Source organism: Taeniopygia guttata, chromosome 2 (genome assembly GCF_048771995.1).
Source record: "Taeniopygia guttata chromosome 2, bTaeGut7.mat, whole genome shotgun sequence".
In the NCBI taxonomy this organism is placed as follows: Eukaryota; Metazoa; Chordata; class Aves; order Passeriformes; family Estrildidae; genus Taeniopygia; species Taeniopygia guttata.
In genome coordinates this window covers 18,951,253-18,964,204 of record NC_133026.1, presented here as the reverse complement: position 1 = coordinate 18,964,204, position 12,952 = coordinate 18,951,253, and the positions used below count along the sequence as shown (strand labels likewise).

The 12,952-nt window shown below is 41.1% G+C and overlaps 1 protein-coding gene across 1 annotated transcript in view; it reads right to left on the bottom strand.

Moving 5' to 3' along the window:
* Positions 1–10,863, bottom strand: part of NEBL (nebulette) — a 251,267-nt gene extending 240,404 nt beyond the window's left edge. Inside the window, 2 exon segments of the mRNA XM_072925465.1 lie at positions 8,995–9,089; positions 10,081–10,863. Of these exon segments, the coding sequence (XP_072781566.1) occupies positions 8,995–9,089; positions 10,081–10,848 (863 nt within the window). The 5' untranslated portion in view covers positions 10,849–10,863.
* Positions 10,864–12,952: the final 2,089 nt, after the last annotated feature.

The window sequence follows — 12,952 nt, the reverse complement described above, 5'->3', positions numbered from 1 at the left end:
TTACAGCAGCAACACACCAAGCATGCTGCCAGTTCTAACAGTGTCAATCATCTCCTGATCAAACATTTACTGAGCACTTCTACTGCTAGAAGTCCTCATATTGGTCCCTTTTCTTTTGGTATGACTGAGCAAATCCAGTCAGAAATGTCCTCCCTTCTGCATTTGCAGATACACAGCCAATACTATGCAACATAACACCCATCTGTATTGAATGTGTGCCACTCTACACTGTTCAGCAGAAATAGTCCATGCTTTTTTATTCAGGCCATTTATTTCCTCTTGCCACTTTTCCCCTCCACAAACTTAGCCTCTTGCATTTTAATTAAGTCTGAAATCAGCATCTTTTTTATTTAAAATTTTTCCCTAAGTATTTCTATATATAGTTTTCTCATATCAAAAGGAATTGCATTACAAGTATTGAATTCTTCCAGAGTAAAACTGGAACAGAACAAAACAAAAAGAGCTATTACCACTTGGTTTGCCAGGTTTAAAAAAAATACCTGAGGTATAACTAAATCAAAACACAGCACAACTTTATTTTTAAATCTGTGAAATTGGCATTACACCAATATACCTGCAAGAAAAAAGACTGCCATTTAGAGAGGAAGAACATGATGGACTACCTCCACACATTTTCTCTCCTAAGAAGGGAAAAATCATAGTGTGAATTTTTTAAACTGTGAAGCATGAAAGGAAATTTGTCCAGTATCCATATAGTTCTACATTTACAGAAATCCTCTGTAAAGAGTAACTATGCACTTCCCAGAAAAGCCTTTGCAATATAGGCTTAAATAACAACTGGCCAAAATCCAATTAGTTTTTCATTTTTAAGCTGCTGTAGTCTCCTCTCAAATGTGACACTGATGGCACATTTTTGTGCCCTCCTCATACTAAGATGTGATGGGATCAGTTACCACCACAAAATTGCAGCACAACCAAGAACAGAAATTTTTGGAGAAGGAAAACAGGAGACATAGGGAGGAAGAAATACAAGAGACTAAAAATTCTGCACTACTTATCAGCCAGACTTTTGCCCTGGTAGAAATGAAAATTAGAGAGGCAACATGAAGAGAAAGCAAAGGAAAATAGCTTGGCCAACTCTGATGTAACATCTACTCCAACACCAGAAGACAGAGAGAGGCAGAGAGAGAAGAAATTAATTATCTGCAAATTAAGCAGAATTAATTGCAGGGATTTTGTTTTCCAAAAAGCTGCAATATGAGATGGCACAACTGAAGGCAGCATGAACTGGCTGATGTTAGTTATAACTGCAGACCACTTATTCAACAAATACTTCACCCACCTCTTCTTAGGGCAAACCTGTCCCTTGTGAGTCCTGCCTACTGCTGTCTCCTTTTCAAGGGACTTCAACATGACACAGCCAAACACTGCCCTCAGTGTAACTTCCACAGTCCCTAAATTTAGCAAGTTTCTATAAGCACACCACAATATTCAAAATTATTAAAATAAAATAAAAGTAATAGACTACTTAGCCAAGATAGTTTATTGTCTGGATAATTACAGTAAGCTTTCACTGACATTGCATGTAAACAGCAACACATGCTGCTTGACACTGAGCTGACTGACACGATGTTGTCTTTCTCAACTGGCAATCACCAGCCCTAAAAAATTCAAAATTATATGAAAGATTGCAACATACACTTATTTTTCTTCAAGCTTTTTAAAGCAGAGAGAGCATTTCAGGACAGCAGGTTTGTTTGCTACCAACAGCAACATTAGCAGAGTGGCACAGAACTTCAAAATCAGCCAAGTGAAAATACTTAAGTTCTTTGGCAAATACAATATGAATTTCTTTGCTTTAGAACATTTAAAACCCCAAACAGTTAAACCACAAAGCTGTTATCAAACCATACCATCAAGACTTCACAGGCTTGTTACAACTGGTTCCAAAACTCAAGCCACACAACTAAAAGAAGCAAATTATGTGGAATCATAAAATTTCATCTACAGTTCTTGTTCTGTTGCCTTAATATTTTAATAAATATAATGAAATTAACTCCATCAACCTTTAGGACTGAGTACAGAAAGCAACAGTAAGAAGACTGAAGATTATCTTTAAGCATCAACAGTTGCTGAAAGATTAGCAAGCAAAGAAAAACCCTGTTACTGAAACTGTCTCAATAATCACAATCCCCTGCAAATATTTTATGACTAAAAGTGCTGAGGATATGCATATGTTCTTCCTTGAAGAAATTATCTGCTATCTACAATGACCAATAATTATAGATATTTAAAACACACATTTACTTGAGCCAAGACAACAACAGGCAACTGTTGGTCAGGATTCCACACAGCAAAGCTCAATCAAATAAAATTAAATGTATTATATTCATCTCTGTATTTTCTATTTACTTGTCCCAGCTAACTAACACCCTAAGTAATACTAAATTGTAATTGTGCTTTGGAGCAACACCAGGGGCAACAACAACATTTTACCTACAGGTAAAATAGTAAAGCATTCATTCCAAACACAGACCCTATATTCACATCAGGAACTAGACACGCTAGAACTGGCTCAATGAAATATGAGAATTCACCTGCTCTGAGAGAAAAGGTAACAATTTATCTCCCTTGGACCAGCAGGGAAGCAGGCTGGCGGCACTAAGCTCTAGGTCACCATGGTGCTCTCCACAGCGTTCCAGGATGAAAACCAAGGGACCTGCTGGAGCTGCCAGAGTCCTCTCCCTCCACGCCCACCATGCAATTCATACATGCAGATCTTGACCAAACATGAAATCAGGACACAGCCAATTAAACATGTTGAAACAGAACCCAAGAAATGGGTTTATATCCCATTAATTAGATGCAGTCATAGCAATAAAAAACAGCCCAACTCTTCCCAAGATCTGAGTGTCAGTGATGATTATTCTTTAGTAATTCCTTTGCAACTAACCACCATCTGCCTTATGCACATTATTCAGCAACTCTGACAAAGTGTTCTTATGTGCCTTCTTGGAACAGTATAAATATATGCATCAAACATCTTTAAGAGACTTAAATATATTTTGCCTAAGAAGCTCCTTCAATTGTTCTAGCAAATAGGCTCAGCTTTACTTTACATTATTGGATAACACCAGTAGTAATTTGGACTGAATACTAAATTATCCAAAAAAGATAACGCGGAACTGAGCAGCAGGAATGTATGTTTCTTCTAACTATAGCTGTCCCTTACATTTAAGCAGAGTCTGCATAAATATCCATGATTATGCTATTTAACAATTTTACTTTTTCTCACACAGAACTCAACGCTTGATCTAGAACTCCATGAATAGGTAGAGAAGATAAAGTAGTTCTCTGATAGATCGCTGCTCACTACAGAAGGGAAGGCTGCATCAGACCATGGTGGTACATACTGCTCCCAATACCCTCCCAGGCCTTCAGGTAGCAATCTGGGTGATGAAATAAAGATTATACTTATTAAATTTGCGATGTGCTCCCAGGCTTTCTGGTGGGAGGGTTGACAGGTTGATAGGAGGGGGCTGTAAGCACATTAGAGAACAAAATTAGAATATAAAATGAACTTGACAAATTGGAGAAGCAGCCTAGGGGAAAAAAAAGAGATTTAGCTCAATGAGAACCAAGTGGAAGATTCTGTGTTTAGCCAAGAACAATTAACTGCTCAGATAATGGATAATAACCACTGCTGAGGTTGCAATTCTGCATAAAAACATAGCCCACAAAAATCCAAATGTAATTTAACAATAGTTCAGGTTTTACAAGAGAAAAAATTAAAAGGCAAAGATTGTACTGGGATTTAGGAGAAAAATTATGCACAAGTACTCTTATTGTTGTATCAGCTCTGGTAATGTCCCATTGGGCACTGAAATAAGATATATACACTTTGGAAATAATTGAAGGTAAAGAAATAAGAATTAATACAAAATGCAGTCCATCCGGATGAGAATAGTTAGAGCTGTTTTGTTTAAAGAAAAGATTGCTGAGGAGAGACAAATGTTTTCAAATACTGGAGTTTGTACTCATACAATGCTGAACAAGAAGTAATGGACTTTAAAGATCTAAGAGTCATTGGCTCTGAGCTGAGACCCTTACCAGCTGTCTTTCTAGCAATTCTGTTATTTTCATCATCCATTTAATATTACATTTTAACAGGAAAGTCTTCAATACAAAAAGCTAACAAAGTAATAAAGTGCTTTGCTTTCTAGGAAGGTTTGCAAGGGAGTTTATGGGTTCCTTCTTTTCCAGATAAGATGAAGAATTTGAAAAGCCTGTTTATTCTGTGCACTGTCTTTACTGCAACTCTTAGAAGTTGCCCCACTAGATTTCAGGCTTATTCTCTCTGCTTCTTACATAAATTTCTTTCCTCCTGACATGTTTAAATTGAGAAATAACCACTTGCTGAAATCAATACCGAAAACTAAGATAATGCTAGCTATTTTTAGTAAGAATAATATCACACTTCTAGTCATCATCTTGAAATTTTCTCACTGGTAGACAAAAAAAGAAATAAAAAACGCTCATGTTTCAGAGCTAAAATCAAAGTTCTACACGTAAATTCACCTTTCAAGACATGGATTCCACTTAATGACCACATTCATCCACTGATTAAAAGCAACTGCTTCCATTTTCCAGACCATGTGACTCTCCAGAAAGCTGTACCATGTTCTTATCATTTCCAAGCTGATATAAAATCACTTTTACATTTTTTTACCCCTCCCCTAGAGTATCCTAAATTGTAGGGTTTGACTGCACTTGCCCTTCTAGCAACATCACAATATCTCAAATGTATTTGAATATCGATTTCCTACTGGCACCAATTACAAAGAAATTAAATCTAGGGAAAAAAATAAAAGTGATTATAAGTTTTGCTTCATGTCAGTAATCCACACTAAGACTGATGACAGTTGATTTAAATTTTAAGTTATGTAATCATTCCATATGGTGGCCATCATATATAAAAACTTGAATGAAATTACCCTGTGTGCAGACAATTAGCAAAATTTTAGATACTAAGTATTTCAAAAGAATTTATTGCAATTGTGAGGTTGTTTGGCAATCTTTATACCAGATTTATGGATCTTGAGGCTATGAAGTTTGCAGAAATTAAAAAGTATGTCTCTGTTGGATGTGCTCACACACAGGAAAGTCTGCATCAGCAGGTAAAGCTAATGCAGAGAGCATATTCCAAAAATATGCATTTCAGCTTCTACATTTTGCATAAAAAGTAGTCTTGTGTTTTGGTCTAGTGAATCTGTCAAAAGGAAAATTTATATGAACATCCGTAAGAATAAGTTATCATATAATCATCCTACATGCTTCAATCATTTAACAAGCTTGAGAACACAAATGGTAAGTTGCCAAAACGCCATTCCTTTCCTTGCTTCATCTTGGTTATTTGCAGCAGGAAAGGGTCAGTTCTGAGTTTACAAAAGACAGCAATATCAACTTTTCTTCTTGACATTTCCACGTATATTAAACAAGTAATTAATAACATCTATCTGCAGATATTAAGGTGGAATAGGGATTCAAATCTGCATCAAAGAACGGTTCATTCACCTGCTTCAGTCAATGCATAGCACCTGGCTGAACTGCAAAATTGTCTAAGCCCTTCATTTCATCAACATTATTTCACAAATCAGGCAGCAATCCAGAAACACGGCACATCTAAATCAGAATGGAAATAAAAGGCAAGACTAAAGTCGTTAAGGCAAACCCTGCAGTGCCCATGTGCTGTGCATCTACAAGATGTTGTGTATGAGGCCTTTCAGATGAAATGTGAATGCAAGTGAGAAATACAATACTGTAAGTTATTACAGCACTGTACTGCTCAGAGGTCCCACCTGAGATAAAAGCACAACATTGTAAGCACTACACAAACAAGCAGAAGTAAACAAACAGCTCATGAATTATGTAAACAATAAAAAAGAGAGGGAGGAGACAACAAAGTTGTTCAAGCTTTTCTCTGCAAAAGAACTGAAAGGTATAAAGGAGACAGATCATGAAAATTCCATGATCCAAAGATTATTCTTTTCAAAGCCATACTGTACACATACACACGAAGTGTCCCTTTATCCTTGCTGTTACATAGATCTACAACTTACAGAAGCTATGTCAGTAGCCCAGTTATTACTTTTGGTATCAGTGTCTCTTTATCACAAGGAAGGTATACAAGCATTTAGATGGAAATGTGGCAAAATGTCTAACAAAAAACTTGCCTTTAAAAAAAGCAGGATCCTGCATTTACAAATATTTCTGCCCTTTTCTAACGGTCACCAAATTAAAGTACTTTGCAATATATTCCTTCGCGTTATTATGTCTGACCTCTCTCCACCAAAAATATAGTTTGAACAACCACAGATGAGGATTCTGTTATATTAAAACAAAAACAATTATGTTTTACAATTAAATATTTTCTGATCTTTACCAGTAAAGTAACAAAATTCATTCATTTCAGCCCCTGAATAAACAAAAGAGTGGATGATTTTAAGACCAAAGATCAAAATATATTCAATAAACTAATCTGACCCGTGAATTATCAAAGCACGTACGGTTATTATTAAAGATGCATACTTTCCAACTTGTCCTAATGAAACCCTAACTATGACTTCCAAACCTGTTGAACAACTTTATGGCATTCCACTCCCATTCCAATTAGTGCATACTTCTTCACTTTTATCTACAAATTGCACTCTTATCAATAAACAGTTTAACAGTAATTACTCTTTGTCAAGTGTTTGTAGGTGTTTGCATGAGTAAATTTATATTCTTTTCTGATTTTATGATCAAGCAGTATTTAACATAAAAATGGATTTGCTTCTTACTAATAAAAGCAGAATAAGACACATCATAATTTGAAATACTGTAATGGTGTCTGCCTTGCAAATTAGTTACCTTTGAGATGCAAAGATTCTTTCAAAATTTAAACCAACTGTATTTTCAAAACACAGTTGTGCACAAACATCTTAGCTGTCCTTTGAAGAATATTAAGGTTTGTTGAATCCACAAAGCACACCCTGGTCTTCCCTTCATGGTTCCACAGAACATTTGAAATTATTTGCACTATGTGATTAAGGTTTCTCATTTAAAAAATAGGGGGCGCATAAAACCCCACCAAACTTTAGTTTACTAAAGGTTAAGAACAAAATGCACATTGTTGATATTAAACATTATATTTTGTCTCTCTTTTAATGGAAAAAAATTCCCCATTCTTTAAATGGTTTTACATTGCTACTTCCCATTTCATACATGAGGTTTGAGAGACATTTCAAAAGTAGAGATTATTTTTTCAAGGCTCACTCTCACAAAGCTCATTAAAGCAACTGCCAGGAAGAATAGCATCTGAATGGTACATAACTGATCCATCCGTCATCCTTACTCCCCCTCATCCATCAACAGAAGGACACACCACAAGCCATAACTGCATGTATGAAAAACTCTCCTGCAACAGAAGTTAAACAGCTTGGAAACCCCCATGTATCAGCATGGAGGAGATTTTATAAACAAACAATCTTATTAAGAACAAGTAAGTTTCCAATTAGATGAGAAAGATCAAGCAATCAAAGTATAATCACTGAAATTTAACCATCAAAATAGAGGTAAAAGGCACCTATCAGAGTTATAATCACTCTGGATGTAAGCCTGTACTTGAACTCAAACAGTACCACATGCAGGGCCCCATCCAGGGCCAGAACCTGAGGTTTGGCTCAGCTTGTAGCATTCCACCTGCTGGAGCAGGACTCCCTTCCTACAGGGCTCTCTCCAGCCCGGGACACTGGCAACAGACCACAGCTAGGAGCGGTCTAATGCCACCCTTGCACACTGTGTGGAGCACTGTAAGAAAGCTAGGAAGTTACATATGTAACTCCATATGCTCCTAAAGCAATCTAAGTACAACTGTGCACACTGAAACAGGTGTTTCAAGTTTTGGCAGCACAGCAGATTTATAACATAATTTGTATTTTAGACACTGACTGGATTCAATTTTAGCCTGAAAGAAATTACCATATGCTGTTAAACTTTTCTGTTATGGCCAGCCATAGACTCTGTACCTCAACATCAAACAAATATTTTAAGTATAGAAGAATATTTCTAAAGAAAAATAATACATGTCCATAGCTTCAAAATTCTGTCTCTTAAAACATGTTTTAAGTACATAAAAGTGAAAAGAACAACAATATACAAGTTACATATAAGATCACATTTGAATCCAAAATCTTAAGAACTATCCTTCTAAAACAGCATATTATAATGGTTTCTAAAGATTAAAACACACTTAAATGCAATAAGCAGATTTTAGAAGCATGGTACAAATAACAATAAGCAACTATTTTTCTCGTATATCAAATACTCTTCTGCAGTATTTGCAAGCCAGGTATCAAAGCACACTTCAAAATCCCCACAACAATAAATTCTAAAAGTTGAATGCAATATGAGTATACTAGATTATAATCAAACCAAAATTAACCCATTTTCTTAATCAAAACCTAAGAGCATAGCAGAACAGAATGAAGCAGAAGGTTGTAAATACCTAGCTTAAAAATATGAGATATGTGGAAAAACTAACAATTTTAAAAATAGGCTGTCATGATTTCTAACAGGGTATTGTCTCTGTAACCTATACAACCAAGAAGAACTTTGTTTTCTTATTACAAAATGCTGATCAGGTCCATAACCCTGAATAGAGAGCTGCATAATGGACAACTGTAATCCAGCATTGCCAATAAAGAATGTAGCAGGAGTCAGCACTAGATACACACTTTCTGGGAGAAAAAAAACCCTGTATCCTCAGCTCTGATATGCAAACACTGCCTAAACACACCATAATCAAATAGTTTCATCTTCTATCACACCAATTCAAGTAGAATACCCCATCTGAAAAGATACTGAACTGCTCTAGACTGCACTGCTCTCTCTAGATTAAGTTTTTACAGCATGACAATACCTATTTGACAATATCCACAGCCAGGTTTTCTTTTCATGTGCATTTCTGCAAGACTTGACATTTACAATACTTACGCATTGCAATAAGGTTTCTTTTCATATCCTTTGTAGTTATTCATGTTCAGAGCCATTTTGCAAACTTCACAGTGGAAACATCCTTTATGCCAATACTGTAAATAAATGTAAAACAGAATTACTTACTGTATTGATATTTTGAAAGCAGTGTTAGGTTACAGTAAACCTAAAAACACAATTACTTGTCAATATTTTGGCCATGCATTATAGATCTCTTAACTAAATCAAAATAATTACTTTTACATGAAACCAAAGGTACTTCTGAAACACCCTGAGAAATGTAAATTCTCTGCTAAGGTGAATGCCAAGACCCCTGCATGCTGACCTTGCCAAGATAATTTTAAAGACAACTGAAGCAGGAGTTTGACATTTTCCTCGTTAAAAAAAATAAATAAAAAAAATAAAAAACCAAACAACTACACTGCTTGCTAAGAATGCAATACTACCCGAATGCAATCACTAACTAATGTGACGGCTGGCTTTTAGGTGCGCCGCACAGCCTCTAAATTTAGCTCATAATACGGCATTTTCCTCCGGTGGCTTCTACTGCCTCGCCTTTCCGGGGACGGTAATTTGGCGCATCTATCACAGCCTCACTGTTGTTATTTACGGAGCGACCGCGCTGGGCTTTAACCCGGTGCCACCGTGGGCACCCCGCGGGACGGGGCTGCCGCCGCCCGCGCCAAGCCGACCATGGCGCCAGGGGCAGCCGAAACCGCCCCAGCTCGGGGAAACACCGGCAACTACAGCCGGGAAAGGGCCGCCTACAACTTCATCCCTCGGGGAACCGGGGGAGCCGCGGGGAGCCGGGCACCGTCATTCCCGGGCGGGCACCGCAGGGCGCCCCGGCCGCTGCGGCCCCCGCTCGCCCCGCGCCAGCGCGGTGACACGGCGGCTGCCCCCGCCCGCGGTGACAGCGCGGCCGCCGGCGAGCGGCGGCCCTTCCAACGCTGCGTTTGCCACCTGCCGGCTCGCCCCGATGCCCCGCGGCTCGGCCCTGCCCTGCCCGCCCCGCCGGAGCCGCGGGGAGCGGGACGGGCACGCCCGGGAGGCGCCGTCCCCGCGGCCCCCCCCGCGCCCCAGCACCTTGTCCAGGCAGTTGACTTTCTCGGTGGGATAGACCACTTTGCCACAGCGGGCGCACTGGGGGTTCATTTTGCGGCTCCTCTGGGGCGGCGGCTCCGGCGGGCGGCGGTGGCCGAGGTTGCGGTGCGGCGGGCTGCGCTGGACGGGGCCGCGGGAGGCCGATCTACCATCCCCTGCACTGGCGGGGACGCCGGGGGTCCTCAGCGGCTGCGGGCGGGCGAGGAGGTCATCGGCGGCGGCTGTGGAGGAAGCGGCGCTCCAGCTGACTGCGGCTCGGCAGCATGTGCGAGTGGGCGGGCGGGGAGCCGGCGCTGCCGCCCCCGCCGCTCGCCGCCCGCCCCCGCCGCCTCCCCCGTGTGCCTGCGCGCTCGGCTCGCCGCGCCGCGGGCTGCGTGACTCACGCCGAGCCCCGCGCTGCAGCCGCAAGCCAAGCCAAGCCCACCGGCGCGGCCCGCAGCGAGGGGAGGGCAGAAGGGGAGGCCGAGCGCCGCGCCGCAGCCGCCCCGAGCGGGGCGAGATGGCTGCGGGGGGGTCCCCGCTGCGCCTCCGGGCGCACCTGCCCGGGACTCGCCGGGGCGGGGCCGGCCCCAACGAGAGGGAAGGAGGGGGAGATGGAGATGGAGAACGGGAGCGCGGGGCAACGACGGCGCTGCCGGGGCCACGGGGATAGCTCGGGAGCTCCCCGAAGTGAGGCCCGAGGCCTGGCCGTGCGCCCGTGGGCACCTGCCGGCCGCGGCCTCCCGCCCGCTGCAAACGCAGCCCCCGCATCCACCCGCGGGTGCGGAACGCCTGTGCCTTTCCCCAGCCCTGCGTCCCGATGAGTTTTCGGGCGCGGCGTTGCAGCCTTGCCGGGGCTGAGTCTCGCCGGGTCTCACCAGCGGTCCCGCGGGGCAACCGAATCGCAGCCGGAATGGCAAATGACGCTCCTCGGAGCAGGCTTTGGGCAGTCATTTCTGACTTGCTCTGCAGCGCTGTGGAGCGGTACAGCAAGAACTCATGCGGTTTTTCTTCGCTGAGGACTTCTTTAACTACCTGGAATATAAACCACGCTGAGGAAAGCACTTAAGCCAATGCAGCGCAACCTTTTCTGAGGGTTTTTTTCAGTAGTGCAACACTGTGTGGCTCCCAGCAAATACAAATTCTGCACATACTTGGGTGTTATTAAGTAATCAGAATGCAGTCAGCTAAACTGGAATAGTTGGCTATAATTCTGCCTTAGCAACCCAACTTTTATTCACTGGCTGTTTAAAGGCACAGGGAGAAACAGTAATTTCGTTGAAATTAATAATATATGTGATTAAATGAGAAACACCTAATCAGGCTCTAAATATTACATGATGGAAGTTGTAAGGCTGCCTCTGCCTCATCTAGCCTGAAACATCTGGCACCCGATGAAACTCAATGTTGAGATGCTGGCTGTGCTACAAGCAACAGGGAAGCAGATTTGCAGGTAGTCCTGTAAATGTTTGTTGTCTCCTGTGGCCGTCTCCTGCAGTAGCAAATAGACAATGTGCTGACCAGCCCCGTTTCTGTTCCTGTGATCTACATGCTGGTCCTTTTCAAAGCCAGTGCTATAAACCTGCAGTTTCTCAAAAATCCTGAAGCAAATCTTTTTCTTATTGTAGTTAACCAAATTACCTTTGATATGGAATTTAAGATTTGTCTGTTCCTCATTGACAATCGCATGATTTTCACAATTTTTTCACAAATACCTTGAGGTCAAGTTGGCCTCAGTCTAAGGTTTCCCAGACAGGACAAACACCCTGCAATGGCAGTGCAGTGATTCTCATCCTTTGCTACCTCTGTGCTGTACAGATTACCTTACACTCTCTCTCGAGCAGTCTGACTAGCTGTGAACAATGGCTTTTATTCAAGGAACTCTGAACGCTAGGCATCTGAGTATGCTGATAAAGGAAACTTGAATACATGGTTACTCAGTGTTTTCTGTGGGAACTGTTGTTTGGGGATCTGCCTAAAATCCCATCTGAGTTGAATTAAGCCCAACACAGGTAAGCAATCTCCATTCTGCAAAGGCTACACAGTAGGGAGGAACAGCAAGTCTGTACTAGGATGGAGACTGATTTAAATTAATCTCAAATAGAAGGCAATGAACGTTACCTATGCAGGAAAAAAAAATCATTCTTAAGTGATTTAATTATTTCCTAGCTTAGATTCTACCAATGGCTTGTATGTGAAAAAACTCCATAGCCTGTTGGAAATAACTAGAGACATCAGTACTATGAAGTCTTTGAAATAGAGGCTTCATTCCTGGAAGTTCCAGATTATTAACATCCCAGCTAGAGCCTTCTCATGCAGACAAAAATAATTTAGATATTACTCTCAATATTATTCTCAATGAAATCCATCACCTTACTCTTGAAGGAAAAGCTTCTGTTAACCTGAATATCAACACTAAAATGGAATTGTATCAATAGAATACCTGCGTTTGGATCTGAATTGAGTGTTTCAGCAGTATGAAAGCGTTCCAATATTGTTTCAGGATCCTTTTATTAACTTTAATTAGTTTTCTTCAGAAAGGGGAGAAACTAGTGTCTGAATCACGGTCTTCATTTCCACAGTACGGGTCTCTTTCCTCATCATCACAACTTTTTTCTGCTGCTACTGTAGTGAAAATGGGTTCTTTTGCTCCATACAAAGCAGTAAGAGAGAAAAATTTGTTTCACCCATTTTAGTGAGAAAGCAGTCAAATGTTACTCATCAGTAGACTTTCCTTTTTCTGGGTAGGTAATGGTGCAATGGTAAAGTCTAGGAAAGCAAAATACAACTCTGCAATGTCACTGACTAAGGGTGTAAATTAAAGGCTTTGAAGCACAGAAGGGCAAAGACCTTGCACTCTAAAGAGCTGCTGCTA